The sequence below is a fragment of the Schistocerca cancellata genome, chromosome 1 (assembly GCF_023864275.1).
Source record: "Schistocerca cancellata isolate TAMUIC-IGC-003103 chromosome 1, iqSchCanc2.1, whole genome shotgun sequence".
Classification (NCBI taxonomy): Eukaryota; Metazoa; Arthropoda; class Insecta; order Orthoptera; family Acrididae; genus Schistocerca; species Schistocerca cancellata.
The window spans coordinates 236525306-236546248 of record NC_064626.1 but is presented as its reverse complement, the minus strand read 5'-3'; the positions used below and the strand labels follow the sequence as shown (position 1 = coordinate 236546248).

Below are 20943 nucleotides of genomic sequence, written 5' to 3'. Positions count from 1 at the left end.
AAAGAAGTCCGATCCAAATGCAGGTTTGATTTCTGACGAGTATTAACAGAGTGAAAGCTGCTTATTCTTGGGAATAAACTAATATTGGTAACAAGAAACGACAGTGAGGGATATTCATATTGAGAGGCCAACGTCAAAATACCCAGACTCGTGCACAGAGGTTGACAGGAGCTTCGTGAACTCACAACACTTGTTGCCCGAATCGCCCATTTCTCAGCCAAAAATATTCTTTTAGAATTGCAAGAGTTACCCCAAAATATAATACCATACGATATAAGCGAACGAAAATAAGCAAAGTAGACTAATATCACTCACTTTAGATACCGTTCGAATAGTAAAAATGCCAGTATTAAGTTTTTGAAGAACATCCTGAACGTGGGCTGTCCACGACAGCGTACTATCTATCTGAACACCTAGAAATTTGAGCTGTTCAGTTTCACTAATCATATGCCCGTTATATGAAATTAAAATGTGAGGTTTTGTTGAATTGTGTGTTAGAAACTGTAAAAACTGAGTCTTACTGTGACTTAACGTTAGTTTATTTTCTACAAGCCATGAACTGAGGTCATGTACTGCACTATTTGAAACCGAATCAATGTTGCACAAAACATTCTTTACAACCAAGCTAGTGTCATGAGCAAACAAATATTTTAGAGTTACCCGTAATACTAGAGGTCATATCATTTATATAAATAAGTAACAGGAGCGGCCCCAACACTGATCCCTGGGGTACCCCCACTTGATAGTACCGCACTCAGATCATACATCACAGCCGTTATCAATATTCTGAATAATGACGTTTTTGCTGCCTGTTGCTAAAGTAAGAGGTGAACCAATTGTGAGCTACTCCCCGTATTCCGTAATGCTCCAACTACTGGAGCAATATTTTGTGATCAACACAATCAAATGCCTTTGTTAAATCAAAAAATACGCCAAGTGTTCGAAACTTTTTGTTTAGCCCATCGAGTACCTCGCAGAGAAAAGAAAATGTAGCATTTTCAGTTGTTACACGACTTCTAAAGCCAAACTGTACATTTGATAGCAAATATAGTGCACTTCTTGCGAATTTGACGTTTGCTACATGCCACCTTCACGGTGTTGCAGAGTCAGCGGTATAGTTGCAGGAATAAAAGCAGCGTAGGTGTTATACTTAGCGCATTTAAAAAAAAAGATATCGATGCGTGCTAGTGAATGATTTGGCAGTCACACAAGGTGGTTGTCAGCTGCGTTGTGACGTGCGTGCGTTGCGTGTGAGATGCGAGGGCACGGCTAGGGAGTGGAGCAGAGACAGGGCAGGCAGCCCCAGCCAGGGCGCTCCGTCACGGCTGCTGAATGTTGCAGCGGCCACGTGCCGCATAGATAACAATTAGCCAGCAGCAGCAGCGGCGGCGGCTGCAGGAGCAGCGGCGACGGCGGCGGGCCCAGAGCACCTCGCGAATAATTACGGCCGAGACGCGACTCCGGTCTCGCCAGCCTCCGGCCGGCTGAGCAGCGTGTGCCGGGCGGCAGCCGCCCCGGATTCCGACGTCTGTGTCATGCCGTCTCTCCTCTACAGTAATCTACATCTGCATACTCCGCAAGCCACTTTGTGGTGCGAGGCGGATACCACCTTGTACCACCACCTTTCCTTTTGCACTCGTAAACAGACAGAGGGAAAAACGACTGTCTATATGACTCCGTAAGAACCCTTATTACTCGAATATCTTCCTGGTCCTCACGCGCAGTTTACACTACCAGCCATTAAAATTCCTACACCACGAAGATAACGTGCTACAGACGCGAAATTTAACCGACAGGAAGAAGATGCTGTGATATGCAAACAGTTACCTTTTCAGAGCATTCACACAAGGTTGCCGCCGGTGGCGACACCTACAACGTGCTGACATGAGGAAAGTTTACAACCGATTTCTCATACACAAACAGCAGTTGACCGGCGTTGCCTGGTGAAACGTTGTTGTGATGCCTCGTGTAAGGAGGAGAAATGCGTACCATCACGTTTCCGACTTTGATAAAGCTCGGATTGTAGCCTATCGCGATTGCGGTTTATCGTATCGCGACATTGCTGCTCGCGTTGGTCGAGATCCAATGACTGTTAGCAGAATATGGAATCGGTGGGTTCAGGAGGGTAATACGGAAAGCCGTGCTGGATCCCAACGGCAACGTATTACTAGCAGTCAAGATGACAGGCATCTTATCCGCATGGCTGTAACGGATGGTGCAGCCGCGTCTCGATCCCTGAGCCAACAGATGGGGACGTTTGCATGACAACAACCATCTGCACGAACAGTTCGACGACGTTTGCAGCAGCATGGACTATCAGCTCGGAGACCATGGCTGCGGTTACCCTTGACGCTGCATGACAGACACGAGCGCCTGTGATGGTGTACTCAACGACGAACCTGGGTGCACGAATGGCATTTTTTCGGATAAATCCAGGTTATGTTTACAGCATCATGATGGTCGAATCCGTGTTTGGCGACATCGCGGTGAACGCACATGGGTAACGTGTATTCGTCATCGTCATACTGGCGTATCACCCGGCGTGATGGTATGGGGTGCCATTGGTTACACGTCTCGGTCACCTCTTGTACGCATTGACTGCACGTTGAACAGTGGACGTTACGACCTGTGGCTCTACCCTTCATTCGATCCCTGCGAAACCCTACATTTCAGCAGGATAATGCACGACCGAATGTTGCAGTTCCTGTGCGGCGTTTCTGGATACATAAAATGTTCGACTGCTGCCCTGGCCAGCACATTCTCCAGATCTCTCACCAATTGAAAACGTCTGGTCAATGGTGGCCGAGCAACTGGCTCGTCACAATACGCCAGTCACTACTCTTGATGAACTGTGGTATCGTGTTGAAGCTGCATGAGCAGCTGTACCTGTACACGCCATCCTAGCTCTGTTTGACTCAATGCCCAGGCGTATGAAGGCCGTTATTCCGGCCAGAGGTGGTTGTTCTGGGTACTGATTTCTCAGGATCTATGCACCCAAATTGCGTGAAAATGTTTTGACGTGTCAGTTCTAGTATAATATATTTGTGCAATGAATACCCGTTTATCATCTGCATTTCTTCTTGGTGTAGCAATTTTAATGGCCAGTAGTGTATGTTGGCAGAGTAGAACCGCTCGGAAGTCAGCTTCAAATGCCGGTTTTGTAAGTTTACTCAAATGTATCTAGAACAGAACATCGCCTTCCATCCACGGATTCCCATTTGAGTTTCCGAAGCATCTACATATCACTTGCCTGTTGTTCGAACCTACCGGTACCAAATCTAGCAGCCTGCCTCTGAATTGCTACGATGTGTTCCTTTAATCGGTCCCGATGGGGATCCAAACATTCTAACAGTACTCAAGAATGGGTAGCACTAGCGTTCTATACAATGTCTCCTTTATAGAGCTACATGGTCCCAAAATCCTCCCAATAAATCGACCATTCGCCTTCCCTCCTACCAGACTGAAGTGCTCGTTCCATTTCACATCGCTATGCAGCGTTACACCTACATAATTAAAGTAACTGTGTCAAGCAGCTCGCTACTAATGCTGTATTTGAACCTTACAGGATTTTTTTTTCGTTACTTTGGATAAAAATGGTTCAAATGGCTCTGAGCACTATGGGACTTAACATCTGAAGTCATCAGTCCCCTAGACTTAGAACTACTTAAACCTGACTAACCTAAGGACAGCACACACATACATGCCCGAGGCAGGATTCGAACCTGCGACCGTAGCAGTCGCACGGTTCCAGACTGAACCGCCTAGAACCGTTCGGCCACAGGGCTGGCCGTTCGTTGGACAGTACCTCTTTTAGGATGTCTGCGACCATGTTTTGGCTCAATAACACTCTCTAGTCTTGACTGCTATATACAAGGTGTTTCCCTAAGAGTGCGCAAAAATGTAATGGGGCATAGAGAACGCTCCACTGAAGAATCTGAGGTAGGAAACGTGGGGTCAGAGAAGCCAGCTTATGGAGATACGGAAGTAAAATTATCTATTGCTTTGTCTAACATTGCTGTTTCCAGCTTATTTACAACAAACAAGCGTACAAGTATTCACGTACTGTGCTGTTTATTTACATGTACAATCTTTATTTCTTGCAAGGAAACGAGGAATTTCCAGAATTGTAGCTGTCTATGATGTGATTCGAAACACACGACGGATGTTTGTCAGGTTGCGTCAGAATCTTGTTCGCCGACGTCACGCTTGCATTGAGGTCGAAGGCCGTCAGTTTTGACACATTTTGTAAGATACAGTACAAATGGTACGTTCATTGTGTCAGTGACTGTATTTGCGGTTAAGTGTAACTAAAGTAAGAAAAAGTACACAGTAATGTGATTTTTATTTCTATTGTCTCCTTAAGCTGGTTTCTCCAACCCCAGGTTCCCTATCTCAAATGTTCAGTGGAGCATTGTCTATGTCCTGTCGCTTTAACAATTTCTTCAGATGAGCTCTGTTGTACAGAGAACTTACATTAAAAAGATGGAACAAACTTTTACGTAAACAGATGTTTAGAATAATTGTAGTGACACGTAAAGCGATCATATATCTCATGTACACATAGTTTTTAGTCAAACTTTAAAATGTCTTAGTCAATATCAAAAGTGGAATTGGCTTTCGCCGTGCGGCGCGTTACAAAGTTAACGTATTCGGACACCAGCTGACTGTAGCGAACGGCTTTCCCACTGTAATTTTTAATGTGAAACTATTATTCCCCTCCTTAAATATACTTACTACAGCATGCCCATGACGTTTTAAAATCATTTTGTAGTTGTTTTTATTATACGTCGAAAGATGTGCGACTTGAATCACGTGACGCTGCATTTACAGAATTAACTTTTAAGAAACAAGACTGTAATTGTTACATGTGCAGAAGAAATATACGACTCCAGTATTAATACATGATTATAGCTAGATGTGTTACCTGTATAGAGGAGAAAGGAGCTCTAGTTAGAGGCCGGGGGAGGAAACAAACTTTCTATACGACATCTTAGACATGGGATCATATAAGAAACAGTTATGACAGTAATAGCATATTGATCATATGACACTAAAAACCTCTGGTGACATTAATAATAACAGTGTACAATATTAGCAATGACATTACGTATGTGACACATCTGTAGGTATTGTCTAAAGTCCAACATTATTGTGTGAATTGATATGTATTACATATAACATTCTACACAACCGAAATTACTTGTAATAATTAGAAGTCTTCGAGCGATTCACGTGGCTGGGAACCTAATCGGACCTTTGTCTATAGTCTGCTGTGTGGCACAGTGTTAAACGTTTTCTGGAAAAATAGGGATACACAGTCTGCCTGTTGCCATCCATAGTTCGCAGGATATCATGCGAGAAAAGGGCAAGCTTAGTTTCCCACGAGCGATGCTTTCTAAATCCGTGCTCGTGTTAATATTCCTACATACGTGTAGGTGCAGGTGCTGGCTGTGTTATTTGATACCACGTACATTCTTGCGCCCACAAAAGGTCAGCGTCTTGATCGTGACGAATCACAATTATCCAGGATTATGTGAAGCACTCAAAGTCCTTTGTTGCTCAGGTGATATCATGTTAGTTTACAGAAGTTGCATCTCACGTACTTTAATATTCATTTTTCTTTATCGATTCTTAGTTACCCAACATACTAAATGGACAATTTTGTATTTTATGTTGCATTGTTTTCCATTGCGGCAGATGGCGCTAAAACCGACAAATATCAAGTGTACCTGTTTCTCCAATTAAGTAACGACGCAAAATTCCTGGCAGATTAAAACTTTGTGTCACACTGAAACTCGAACTCGGGACATTTGCTTCTGTGGGAAAGTGCTCTACCAACTGAGGTACCCTAGCATGACTCAAGGTCCTTCCTCATAGCTTTACTTCCGCAGTACCTCGTCTCCTACCTTCAAAACTTTACAGAAGCTCTCCTGCAAAACTTGGAGAACTAGCACTCCTGGAAGAAAGGATATTGCGGAGGCATGGCTTTTCCATGGCCTCGGGGTGTTTCCAGAATGAGATTTTCACTCTGCAGCGGAGTTCGTGCTGATATGAAACTTCCATGCTTGGGTAATTCAGTTGGTAGAGCACTTGCCCGCAAAGGGCAAAGGTCCCGACTTCGAGTTTTGGTCCGGCACACAGTTTTAATCTTGCAGGAAGTTTCATATCAGCGCAAACTCCGCTGCAGAGTGAAAATCTCATCCTGAGAACTGACGCATTTGATTATAGATTTCATTTATGATATAAATGTAAACCTTTGTGTTTTAATGGTCAATACTGATATTCAGAAGTTACCTGAGTGTTGCAAAGGTCTTTGTACACTACAAAAATATGGCTAAACATTGACATTTCTGGCAAATAAGCTACTGTTATGATAACGTAATTTTCTGTATCCTACAGCGTTGATTGTGGTCAGTCCCCAAACCAACGGAACGCTTGACTTCGGTGGCTGCCCTCGAACTAGGACTTTTGATATTTTTAAAAAATCAGGTATCCGATGTATCGATTTTTAGAGAAATGACAGTATCGTTATTTCAGTACATCGACGGAAAAGTATAGACTGCACATTGTAAATACACGGACAGTTTTAGAGCTGTATGGTTAAGTTACTGATTTATTATTAGATATTTTGTACATCAACAAGCTAGCAGCCTGCTTATCCCTCTTAGAGGAACAATTGAAAGGAAAACTTCGCTAACAATGGTAACTGCATGTAAGTGGCACAATGAAAGTTTTCCGATGGGTCCGTTTTTTGGTTTCATCACGTGTTGGATTTATCCGGAACACTTCATGTCGACTTCCCTGTTTTTTCATTTCTGCAAAAGCCAGAGACGTAGCAGTTCTAGTGTCAAAATTGCGTGGTGCAGTTAAATGTTGAGGTTTCTGTTGGTAGCGCCGATTACGTCAGCATTTATCCTCAGTCGTCTCCGCCCATCGCAAAGACCAATGTTGTCATTTAGATCTCTGTTCATCAGTTTCGGCAAAGATATAATATAAAATAAAAATATCGGCACCCGATATAGCCTTTCCGATATCGATATATCGATGTACCGGGGAATGAATCCCGTCGATACAAACCGATATTTTTTGAAAGTATGTGGATATACTGATATTTAATCAACAGCCCTACCTCGAACCCCGCAATCAGGTTGACTGATTTCGGTGTGTTTCCCTCCAGCCGCCGTAACAGTCTCGCTGGCCGCTATCCAGCTACCGGCGGAATACAAACCACGACCATTGTAATAAGGCGAAATGTCCGTGAAGTGATAAAAATGGACGCACCACCTATAAATACTACACACACTCACCGAAATCAGGCTCCCCAGTGGTGAGAGGGAAGGAGACTTACTGATACCAGGCATCCCGATGGGAACAGAAACCTACTGCATCAACATCGTTGTTCCTTGATAACGCTAAGCGTAGTTTCTAAGCAGACATCGAAACAGCTAACCGTATTGTACTGCACAGTCAAATTTGCAACACTGAAGTAAATTTGGAACATTAATGTCAACTGTTAGAACACAAATCTTTAATTTACATCGCAAATGAAATGTGAGTCAAATGCACTGATTCTCAATTGCAAAAGAAGACACACTTGAGATATGTCGATTAGAGCGCCATCTTCCACGAAAGGGAAACAACTGTTTAAGTAAACCATACGTACATAGATTCAGGAAATAGAGAGGATTCAATAGATAGCAGATATCCTTCATTTAATAAGCTCGAATGTGTATGTAGATGTAGTATCATTACCAATTTACCTATTACACTGCCCTCTACAAAATATGATAAAAAAATTTTAATAACAATAAAAGAGAACTAGTAATAATAAAAATTAGAGAGGGAACGGAAAGAGCAATAGAAGTGAAAAAGAAATAAATTAGTCATAATTATGAAAAATTGTGGAGAAAGTGACAAGTACTGTGACAGTTTCTGGGTGATCTTAAGTAATCTCAGTGGTTGGCGTGCTTGACATTAGTTTCGTTTTCTCATCACCTTTTGGTTCGTGATGGACAGTGATCAAATGCGCGTGAAATCTTATGAGACTTAACTGCTGAGGTCGTCAGTCCCTAAGCTTACACACTACTTAACCTAAATTATCCTAAGGACAAACACACACAACCGTGCCCGAGGGAGGACTCGAACCTCCGCCGAGACCAGCGCGATGGACAGTGTACTAAAGTATTTCCCGTTTGAGCACCTGTGTGGTAGCTTAGGTACTGAAGATCCAGTTTTCCTTTTAGAGTCCCTTCGGTTCAGAAGACAATCTGACGGTTTTCTATACCTCTTTTCCTTCATGGCTACCTGGTATCTACCGTTCTCTCCCTCCTCCTCCCCCCCCCCCCCATACTGCCATTTCTCCGCCGCCACGGCACGAAGAATCACAATGTGCCATGTGCCTCAAAAGGCCAGTGAAAACTTCAGTAGCTTCTTGGATACACAAAAAAGAAGAGCTTGGTAGGCCACATAAGACGGACAAACACTCACATGACCTCATGATGTCAGCGTCTGACATTTATTTTGTTTTTTAGCACGATAGTGTTCCGAATAGGACGTTAGTAAGTGTAAAAACTTTCTTCCTCTACACAGAACTACAAACTGTGCCATTGATTTACCTCTGGGAATAAATCCCAAACTAAAGCGCATATAGCGCATAGGTCGACATAAATACCAGACCATCGGCAAAAATGAACAGGACTTTGATATAGGAAATTTAATGTAGTAAATTTTGTACTGGGATACGTTTTCGATAGAGACCGTTGTTTCCAAGTTATTCAAGAAAAACAGACAAACGTGATCTTCAAACGAACACCTACTTCCACATTCAGCCCTACCGGACAGAATTTATACTATGTTGTTCATGTAACTCTCTTCTACCACTGTGGAAAAATATGCGATTGCGTGAATTATTTCCCACATTCGACCTTTTTTTGTACTTCATTGACTGGTCTTATTATGCCACCGGCTTAGTAGAGTATTTACAAATTGTAAATGTGTCGTATATGTAAATTTTACCAAACTATTTTGTGAATTTTAACAGCATAAACCAAACAATTACATTTTTGTACTTGTCAGGCCTTCTGACTACATAAGTACTATGCTTGTAAGAGTTAAGTTTGAATCAAATTATGAACGTAGTTTTAGCGTGACTTTTACAGAAGTTACTTTTCTTTTAATACCTTCACGGGCACGTTTAAATTAATAATGTTTACGAAATATCTGACCAAGCAGCTGGCATAGAAGTCCAAACAATAGAGACAAAAAAAGAGCGAATATGGGGAGTTGTTCGTGTCGTCGGAAATTTTTTTAAGTTATAGGAGCAAACGTCACGTACAACATACTAGAAATTCTGACTGATGAGAGATGGACGTATGTTTGAACGTCATTTTTATACGTTTTTCTTGAATTACTCGAAAACCGTGGCCTCTAGCGAAAACGTATCCCAGAACAAAATTTAACTTTTAAATTTCCTACAGAAAGGTCCTTTTAATCGAGCGAGAAAATATGAAAATCTCGCGTGTTGTTTTGAAGGCCAGATATAACATTGCATGTTGCATAAAACGACATTGGTAGGAGGAGCTGAAGCCACTATCTAGTGCACGGTGACTCGGCAGTAAAATTTTCACTGCATGTCACACATAACCGTCAATGACAATGATATCGCTGCCTTTTTTATTGCAGCAGCTTTTCAAAAGTGCATCTGTTTGTGGGATCGAGCCACAAGCTGCTTGCAGATGGTTCAGATGGCTCTGAGCGCTATGGGACTTAACTTCTGAGGTCAGCAGTCCCCTAGAACTTAGAACTACATAAACCTAACTAACCTAAGGACATCACACACATCCATGCCCGAGGCAGGATTCGAACCTGCGACCGTAGTGGTCGCGCGGATCCAGACTGTAGTGCCTAGAACCGCTTGGCCACATCGGCTGGCAGCTGCTTGCAGTTTGAGTCTTTATCTCTTAGAATTACTTCACGTGACCATACATCAGAACTCAATGATCACTCAGTTCCTTTGTGTTTTCCGAGTTAAGTTATGAGCTGTTTTTTGCATGATTTTTTTCTGAGGTTTAAAGACAAATGATTGACAGGATCGCACTTGGCGGCAAGGAACTTCCACGAAGGCGAAGCGAAAGGCCCGCGTATCGATTCAGTGTTTTCGTCTTCGACAGCCGTCGCTATCATTAAGTTGGGTCGCATATTTACGGCCCCATTGCTGTAAACTGTAGCGGAGCCGATAAATAAGAATTCATTGGAGGCCCTTTTCCTTTATGGAATGGCGTCCAGACACGAATTCTTCGCCTCGCTGTCCTAATGTTATTGAAAATCGACACAAACGCCCAGTGCTGCGAATGTTTACTGACGCGGCTGTATAAAAAAATTACGCTGAATTCGCTCCGCTGGTGGGCGGAGAAATTTAGTTTTGTCTCGGAATTAGGAAATAAGTCCTCGCGGTTATTATGACTACCAGTGAGATAACTGCGGAAACGGCGGCGCTTTTTATTCCATTTGGCATTTATTGCTAGCGAAAACTTCATCGTAGTCGACGATAAATATTTAGTGGAAACAGTGTGCAGAGAAATACTCGCAAAGCGGGCTCGCTTAAGAATTGCGCTGGAAGTCGCCGCTGCACATCATATCTGTGTCAGTTCAGCTGAGCTGTCGTCGGAATTGAGAGTTTACAGAGAATGAAACTCTAAAGTTACTTTATTTGACAAAAAATGTTGGCTTCTATTTTATCATTGTATTCGTAACTTTCTCTAATGTTTCCTCTTTCGCACAGGAGCTCGGAAAAGGTACTTAAATACGGTCTACGTAAGTATGAAACTAAATCGGGACATTCCTTACTTTATAAACCCATCTGATTTTCAACCTCTTTTTGTAGCTCCACGTTTCAAAAGGTTTCTAATCGTTTCATTTCTGTTTCTCCCATAGCTCACTCATAGAGAGCTGTGCTCCAAATATAGCTTTTGGTGAATATTTTTCTGGTACCAGGACTTAAGTTTTTTGAAATTAGAAAATACTTATTTTTCATATAAAACACCATTGTCTTGTACAGTATTTGCTACTATGTTTAACCTGGACATTCCTTCTTTAGCTATTCTGTTTCACAGGTAGCAGAATCCATCCACCTGTTCGAGGGTCTTCTTCACGACTGACACTGAGCCATCCAGCATTCTTTATGTTTACGTGGGTCTTATAGCCATCAGCTAACGCATTTCCATTTCATTAAACAGCTGACACAATTTTTTAGTGAAAAGTATCATGCTGATTTTTTGTCCATCACAAACAATAAACAACAACGTCATAGTCTTTCAACAGTAGGACTGGTGCGAAATAGTATACCTCCTTCAGGTATGACGGATTCGAACAAAACAATGGACTTTCCGTCATTTATTCTTTTTTCTCTTTCTTTGTCTTTTTCTTAATTAGTCTTCTGGCTTTTTTTGATCGTTCTGAGACCAACTGATGACAGACCGACCAGAAAATTAGGTTCTCTCCATCACTGTTTAATGTTTTCAGTATTTGTTTACATAACAGTTAACTTAGCTAACATCCACATTTATCAATCAATCTGTTTAGTCATACTTTATCTTATGTGTTATTGATTCTGTTGAAATGAAAGCTAACTGCAATGTATTAAAAGATACTGGCTTCTGATTCACAGAAGACATCACATACATTTCTTGCCACCCCAAATTTATACCCATATATACTGGAAATTTCAAAGCCTTTGTAAGCTGGTGTACATTTCTGCCACATTCAGAAGCTACTGTCTACAGACTGGCCATCTCCCTCTGACTACAGTCACATAGCCAGTCACTCTATTTCTTATTCTGACTGATCTGCAGTGAGTGAGTGTGTATCGCGTTCGAGGCAGTAAGAGATGCAGCTAAACAAGTATATGCACTGCTACCAGCACTGCATTTCAGCATACAGGTGTGTTGTGTTTCAGGCATGTGAAGATGCGTCTGAATGAGATCGTGGACAGCTGCCAATTCTACTCTTTCAGCACGCTAGTGTATTGCGTTTCAGGCATGTGAAGATGCGTCTGAATGAGATCGCGCACTGCTGCCAATTCTACTCTTTCTTCACGCTGGTGTGTTGTGTTTCAGGCATGTGAAGATGCACCTGAACGAGCGCGCGCACTGCTGCCAGCACTGCTCGTTCAGCTCGCTGGTGTATTGCGTTTCAGGCTCGTGAAGATGCGTCTGAATGAGATCGCGCACCGCTGCCAATTCTACTCTTTCAGCACGCTGGTGTGTTGCGTTTCAGACATGTGAAGATGCACTTGAACGAGCGCGCGCACCGCTGCCAGCACTGCTCGTTCAGCTCGAGGGTGTCTTCCCACCTGCGCAGACATATGCGTGTCCACACTGGAGCCAAGCCCTTTCGCTGCCCTCACTGTACCTTCAACTGCAGCAGCCTCGTAAGTACACTGTAGTTTAGGCTGATTTCATGCCGACCAACATGTGGCAGCGACAGATAAGGAAGCGCTTGTTGCCACACACAAAATAATCCATGTCACGTCCTGCTCCACACAGGCCGGCCACAGCAGCTGACACCCATTCAGTACATCCTGTGGCTGCCAGAAAATGGATGGGCTGTGCGATATAAGGAACTACCAACATAAGATATTATGTATATCATATGAACATAACCGGTAACCAGAGAGCAAAATTGATATTTCTTTAACGCAAACTGAAAGGTTTTTCGGGTATGTGGATCAATTATTAACTAAAATTTATCAGAATTTATTGTCGTGCTGCTGAGTTGGCTTTCTTGAAGTTACCTGTATTCCTCGCGCACCCTAGTCATTCCCCCTGTCTGTCACTACCTGTTATCGCCACATATCCTGTGAAAATGGCCCATAAATTGTCGTCTCAAGAATTTTACCCAATAACTCCATCTCTTCTGGATAAGCGCGGGAAAACATCATTTTACAAGTGAACGCAAAACTGATTTTCGAAGGTGTTCAGCCAACTGGAGATTTCAGAAGAAGACCCCAGCAGAGCCGTCACAACGTTGACCAGTGAACAATTTTGAAGATCAACATGACGCGGCCTAGCCGGCCGGAGTGGCCGAGTGGTTCTAGGAGCTACAGCGCGCGACCGCTGCGGTCGCAGGTTCGAATCCTGCCTCGGGCATGGATGTGCGTGATGTCCTTAGGTTGGTTAGGTTTATGTAGTTCTAAGTTCTAGGGGCCTGATGACCTCAGAAGTTAAGTCCCATACTGCTCAGAGCCATTTGAACCATTTGACGAGGCCTAACAATCCACAAGACCTTACCTTCAGTGAAAATAGCGACGAAAGATTGCAGCCTAAAAAGGAGAGCAGTTATTTCTGATTTAAATAATGAAAGCTGTTAAATTTATTTATTTTTTGCTGCTTAGCACAACGCGTTTCGAGAACTGATTCTCATTTTCAAGTGCATTTGTTTACATGAATATGTTTCGTGTTGTTTGCAAGCGTGATTTTCTCCCTCTCTTGTGTCTTTTAGAAATTAGATTGCAGTCGGAAAATCGTACACAATGAATTTTTGAAGGTTTTTAAATGCTGCTGTTAGAAATAGTGTTTTTGATTGTTTACTTACAGTTGTCTCCTCCATAATACACAATATCACTCATACGCAAATCATCACTTACTCTGGTTGTTTACAAAACATGTTACAGAGATATTGTGGCACTATGGCTTCACAAAGAGTTTGTACACAGAGATGTTACAGTATTTTGGATTACACACACACCCTCAGATGGATGGTTTTCCCCTTATTGCGCTTAAGAAAACGCTAAGTATGGAAGGATAAGCATGGAGTACGGATATTACGATTGTTCTTCTCAGCATGAAAATGCACCCACCATAAAGCTGTGAGGCAGTGTTTTGTGAAAAAAGATATGTAAGACAGTGGTTTGTGGAAAAAAAATCTAAGAATCCCGACCTGAATGTGACCTCACCTGAATGCCTTTGGGATGAGTTAGAACATCGATTTCGCTCCTGGACCCAGTTTACAACATCAGTACTTTCTCTGGTTTCGGCTCTTGACAAAGAACGCACTGCCATTCCTTTTCACACATTCGGACACCTCACTGTATGTGCCCTAGCTGAGTTCGAGAGGTTATAAACGACACTCCCCATATTAATACACTCCTGGCCATTAAAATTGCTACACCACGAAGATGACGTGCTACAGACGCGAAATTTAACCGACAAGAAGAAGATGCTGTGATATGCAAATGATTAGCTTTTCAGGGCATTCACACAAGGTTGGCGCCGGTGGCGACACCTAAAACGTGCTGACATGAGGAAAGTTTACAACCGATTTCTCATACACAAACAGCAGTAGACCGGCTTTGCCTCGTGAAACGTTGTTGTGATGCCTCGCGTAAGGAGGAGAAATGCGTACCATCACGTTTCCGACTTTGATAAAGGTCGGATTGTAGCCTATCGCGATTACGGTTTATCGTATCGCTACATTGCTGCTCGCGTTGGTCGAGATCCAATGACTTTTAGCAGAATATGGAATCGGTGGGTTCAGGAGGGCAATACGAAACGTCGTGCTGGATCCCAACGGCCTCGTATCACTAGCAGACGAGATGACAGGCATCTTATCCGCATGGCTGTAACGGATGGTGCAGCCACGTCTCTATCCCTGAGTCAACAGATGGGGACGTTTGCAAGACAACAACCATCAGCACGAACAGTTCGAGAATGTTTGCAGCAGCATGGACTATCAGCTCGGAGACCTGTGGCTCTACCCTTCATTCGATCCCTGCGATACCCTACATTTCAGCAGGATAATGCACGACCGCACGGGCCTTTCTGGATACAGAAAATGTTTGACTGCTGCCCTGGCCAGCACATTCTCCAGATCTCTCACCTATTGAAAACGTCTGGTCAATGGTGACCGAGCAACTGGCTCGTCACAATACGCCAGTCACTACTCTTGATGAACTGTGGTATCGTGTTGAAGCCGCATGGGCAGTTGTACCTGAACACGCCATCCAAGCTGTGTTTGACTCAATGGCCAGGCGTATCAAGGCCGTTACTACGGCCAGAGGTGGTTGTTCTTGGTACTGATTTCGCAGGATCTATGCACCCAAATTGCGTGAAAATGTAATCACATATCAGTTCTAGTATAATATATTTGTCCAATTAATACCCGTTTATCATCCGCATTTCTTCTTGGTGTAGCGATTTTAATGGCCAGTGGTGTATCTACTAATAGGTGATCGGGTACTTTAGGTCACGTAGTGTAGGACCGCGTGGGAGCTATCCTAGTTAAAAATGGTCCAAATGGCTCTGAGCACTATGGGACTCAACTTCTGAGGTCATCAGTCCCCTAGAACTTAGAACTGCTTAAACCTAACCAACCTAAGGACATGACACACATCAATGCCCGAGGCAGGATTCGAACCTGCGACCGTAGCGGTCGTGCGCTTCCAGACTGTAGCGCCTAGAACCGCTCGGTCACCCCGGCAGGCGTTATCCTAGTCTCTGTAGACAATACGGCGCTGGTGCGTGCGTAGAATCGGAGATACTATATTTCCTAAGTTACAGCCTTCATGAGCTTGGTTTATTGCTGATACTTTTCGTGCATTTTGCGAGTAACGTGTTAAGCTAAGACGAAGCAGCTGCATGGAATATTTTTCATGTGGTATGTTTACGTCTAATTAATTTTATATTCTTCGACGTGTCATTTGTGAGCTACAGAAAAAAGCGACAGCTCCATAGATGTTCGTTTGCTTAAGAATAGTTATGTAACACTTCGATTTCTTTCAGCATTATCCGTACATTGAAAAGTCAACGCGAATATGTTACCCACAGCGAAATACTGTCTTTTTTCTCTGTTGTTTACCGAGCATTACTTATGGTATCCTCTTCTATTTTGCAAGATTGGGATTGTGAAGAATACGGGACTCTACACTTAAAAAACGAGTCTTCTCGTGTCTGTAAGAAAATATTTTTTTTTATACTGTATTAAGGCGTGGCTGTTTTTCCATCTTGACATGTGTCCTTACTCTGTCATAAGTCTACTCAACATCGATCAACACACTGGCAGAGTGCGAGTAGTTACTGCAGACGTAGTCTTGCCCTCGTAGGGAAAAGTACTGAATACGAGAGCTGATGCAAAAACGTTTACTTACCAGATAGGTGATTGCTAGTGGCCAGCAATGTTATAAGTTTACGGTTTAATGCCACGTCGACAACAAGCCTATTGGAGACGGACCACACCCTTGAATTGGTGAAGGACAGGGAAAAAGACAGAACAAGTAAAGTGTGAAGCTGGGAAGTTTAATGACATGGAATGGATACTGTAAAGAAGAAATAAAGTGGAGGATATCTATGGGAAAGACAGCATTTGACAAGCAGTTACAAGAAGAATTCTAGTGGAGCTGAGGGAAAGATTTACTGCATGTTATGGCTAGAGTGTGGTGTTCAACAGCAGTCAGTCATGGACAGCTAAAAATAAAGAAATGTAGAACGTTTTAAAATATGGCTATGGAGAAAAATGATTAATGTGAAATTGGATCGACAGGCTTAAGAATGAAGGAAATAGGGGAAGAAAGAAGGTTAATGGAAGTGATCAGAAAGAGAAAGAAGTCTTGTCTGGGACGTATAGTGCGCAGGTGTTATCTGCAACAAATAATTATTGACGAAAAAGTGGACGGAATGAGAGAAAGAGGTAGGAGGGAACTGGAGTGAAGGATAATGTTAGAAGAGGAAGAACGTACAAACAGATGACGAAAGATACTCAGAACAGAACATGTTGGAAAGCTTCCAGTTGAAACGTGTTAGAAGACAGATACACTAGAGAACGAAAGAAGAAAAAAGGAAAGAAAATAGGCTCACGCCATTTGTCTTAATCAGTTCAGAAGAATATAGAGAGAAATATGGAGACAGAACGGTGATTTAACCACTGTCCTAGTGAATGCGAGCCCATTGTTTCTGTACCTCTTCGGTGCCTTCAAATTAGAATCCACCTGATTTTCATTCGTTCCTTGCGCAATACTTGGGTGTGTCGTTTTCCGTGAGGACGCGTAAGAGCTCCGCCAAACTTTTCCTTCCGGCTGGGCGCAGGAGCACATCTATTTTTAATTACTGTTTCATTGCCACTGAATAGTTAATTTTAATCAAATTTCGAGATCGGAAAAATAACTGGCACGTAAATACCATACGACAAGTAGCCTACACTCTTAGAAATGTAAACATTTTTTATCTTTTGTAAGGGACCAATAAAAACATCGAGCTAGTGTGCATGGATTACTGTCTGCGCCACTGGTACAGCCGCCAGACAGCATATTAGCTACCCCTAAAATTGCAACTCCATTGCATTGGTGTGCTGTAGATGGTGTAGGAGTGGCACCAGACAGTCACGTGACTCTCCACTGCTGACGTACGTCCTGGGAGAGCAGTGATAAAATGATATAAGCGTCTATCAAAAAGTTCCCGTTTGAGGGCGTTGCTGCAGAGTATATGCAACATAGCACGACTCCGATGCAGTTATATAAGCACTGACATGTAGGCAAGGGATTAGTGTGGCATTCAGGGCTTTCTGACGTGCGTGCCCTAAATGCGGAAACGTGAACTGTGGCGACGTTATTACAAGATGCGTCCAACGTGCCGTTATTCTTTCCGTGGCATCCAAAGGACAGGCACCGGTAGGCAACCATCGGAGAATGAAGAGCGCGTTGGGGCAGCGTATATGGAGAAAACTACCTCTGTGGAATGGTGCGCCAAGTTCTGTGCCGGTCGCTATTCGGCATAATACGCCGGTCGATGTGGGAGACCAGCATCTCGTACGCCAACGCAAGGGGGAGACACTCTAGTTCCCTCCCTATAGTCCTGATCTCTCCCCCATGTGATTACCACGCCTTCGATCACTTAAAAAAGGCTCTGAAGGGTCAAGCATGATGTGCAGCAAGCATGTGTTTTTTTAAACGAGCATCTTCAACCTTTTACGTCGGTGGGATTATTGCTTCACTGCTCACGGCGATTTTTCCTGACTGGTATACCGATTCTGGACTGAACGGCCTTTGAACGAAAACTTTTGTATCGCCCCTTACATATATGCGCCAGCCAACGCAGTAAGACAGGTCGATGTGGTTAACAGACGAAATGACACAAAAGAGCTAATTTGTTTGATCGTGCCCACGACCAAATCGTAAGCGGAGTTGCCCAGTTTCCTGGTGTACCAACGCGGACTTGTCTGGAAGGAATGGTGTACCACTCGCAGCCATGTAACACTGCGTAAGGACAGTGGCCGCAAAAAGACCCTAGCCGACGATGACTGGACACGCCTTGTCAGGGATAATCGATTACAAATCCGACGGAAATTGTTGCTATCAGTGAATGAAGGTCAATATCAACGAGTTTCCGAACGAATATTGTGAAGAGACTGCGTGAAAAACACGTCTGGTGTCGTGTACGTCGCCAAAGGCCACTGCTATTAGCAGAACATAAAGCTGCACGCCTTCAGTGGACCAAAGAAGTCAGAAACAGGTAATCAGCTGATTGGAGACGTGTAGTGTGGGCCAACGAGTGGCGATTTTGCCTCTTTTCAACCGATGCGAGGCGTCAACTGCACTGACAGCTCAATGAGACGAAGTGTTTGGAGGATTTAGTTCAGACCGGATGCAATTCTGATGTTTTGGCGTATTTTTCGTACCGTGACTTGCGACAGAGTGGCCGCGACGGAGTGGCCGAGCGGTTCTAGGCGCTGCAGTCTGGAACCGCGCAACCGCTACGGTCGCAGGTTCGAATCCTGCCTCGGGCATGGATGTGTGTGATGTCCTTAGGTTAATTAGGTTTAAGTAGTTCTAAGTTCTAGGGGACTGATGACCTCAGAAGTTAAGTCCCATAGTGCTCAGAGCCATTTGAACTTTTTTTTTTTTTTGCGCCAGATTATCAGGTTGTGACCGTTATCCAGGATGTGTATTTCGACATTCTCAGTGACCAGAAGCTGCCACTTTATACACATCTTCATTATGAGTGTCCACCTCCGTAGCTGAGTGGTAAACATGGCGTACTGCCATGTGGAACACCCAGGTTCGATTCCCAGTACTGCCAGGAACTTTTCCTCAATTCGAGGGCTGGTAGTGCTGCTGTCAGCCTCGTGAGGCCAGCCGAGGAACCACTCGAACAATTATTAGCGATTCCAAGGTCAAGAAACCCTACAACGGCCGGGAGAGCTGTGTGCTGACGACATGCCTCTCAATACATCGAGTGTTGCGATTGACAGAGGATGACATGGCGGTCGGTCGGGATCGATTGGTCCGTCGAGGGTCGGAACGCGAAACTTTAAGTTTTTCATCATAATTAGGATGTGGACGCTACCGTATTCCAAGATAACACCCAGGCCGTCTGTCGCTCCTCCACTGGCCTTTTGAACTCCCAATCTTAATCCTATAGAAAATGCCTGGGACTACTTGGAACAGTGAATGAAACGAGGCTGTTAACATACATACAATTTGGTAGCTCTACGTGATCTTATCATCAGTGAGTGACTTCCTTTGCTATGGCATGCCTGAAGAAAGTCATGGATTCTCTTCTTCGCCAAACAGAGCATTATTAAGGCTAGAGGCGGTGCTACAGACCGTCAGCGTGTGCGATTCCTGCTGGTTTCCTTCAGACTGCCGCAAGTCTCCTAGTAAGCGAGGTTATTTGTCCCTGTTATGAGGCAGCTGGTGAGGCTGGAACAGTAAGTAAAAACAAAAGATTTCCGTTACATGCGTTTATTACACTAAGAATACAGAATATTCAGCTATAATAACTAAACAGGCAGAACCATCCTATAAATAATATGAATCGTAAAAACAGAGTCGATATACCGTTAAGCCTGTCTATGTGTCCATGGGTGCCACTGCAGTTCTGAGAAACCTAATACTTAGAACAAGTGATGTTTCTCCTGAGGCATGTCCGACATGTCTCAAGGCATCTGAAGATGGCAATATAACATTGCTGGAACTAGTAATCAGGTCTACGATCTGGACAATAAAACTATTTTGGAAGCCTTTTTATATGTATGGACGCTGACTTATTCCACAAATCCTGCCAGTGGTTACACTTAATGGGATCTGTCCTATTATTAGTTACTTTTCTCTGTTTATTGCTTCGTTTCTCACAGTCGACCACCCCCACCCCGCCACACACTCGTAATGATGACAGTAATCTTACAGGGACCAGCAGCAGCCTGTTTTAAATAGTAAGATATTGAGTAAAAAATGGTTAAAATTGTTCTAAGCACTATGAGACGTAACGTCTGAGGTCATCAGTCCCCTAGAGTTAGAACTACTTAAACTTAAGTAACCTAAGGACATAACACACATCCATGCCCGAGGCAGGATTCGAACTTGCGACCGTAGCAGCAGCGCGGTTTCGGACTGAAGCGCCTAGAACAGCTCGGTCACAGCGGCCGGCATATTGAGTGACCTATTAGTTTCCTCCATGAGGCGGTGCACTCATTAGGACTAACCGATTTCTAATCTAGTATGGAATTTATTTTTGTTCTTCAAAATGCCAACTATAGCGTCTTCCAGGTGAACGTGCTATTCACAGATCAAGTCTTTTTTTATGAATTATGGTTATTTTAAGAGTCCAAATGGACACATATGGAATTAAGGGAAATCACGAGTATAGCTCTTAGATCTCATCAACAAAGTTTCCTCTGACCGGCAGGCATGAAATGGATGCTAATTATCTCAAGGAACTATACATCCACCATGACGCGTATCTGGAACAGTTTTCTATGTTTCCGCATAACGTGTTTACGGAACTGCCGTGCACAACACTGCTTTCTGAGCCCAGCAACCTCCTGCCCCAGTATGATGAAACCCCAACATACTGCAGGGTTACGCAGTAGCACAGTATTACGATGTCATTTCTGAAAGTATTTGTCTGGAGTGTATGTATCCTTGTAGAAAAGTGAAACGTGGATGATAAACGTGTG

General features: G+C 43.4%; 1 protein-coding gene across 1 annotated transcript in view; it reads left to right on the top strand.

Moving 5' to 3' along the window:
• The window catches only part of LOC126170093 (zinc finger protein 628-like), a 368212-nt gene that overhangs the window by 185874 nt on the left and 161395 nt on the right, over positions 1-20943 (top strand). The window contains exon 3 of the mRNA XM_049920696.1: positions 12274-12427. Coding sequence (XP_049776653.1) covers positions 12274-12427 — 154 coding nt within the window. The remainder of the gene's footprint in view (positions 1-12273; positions 12428-20943) is intronic.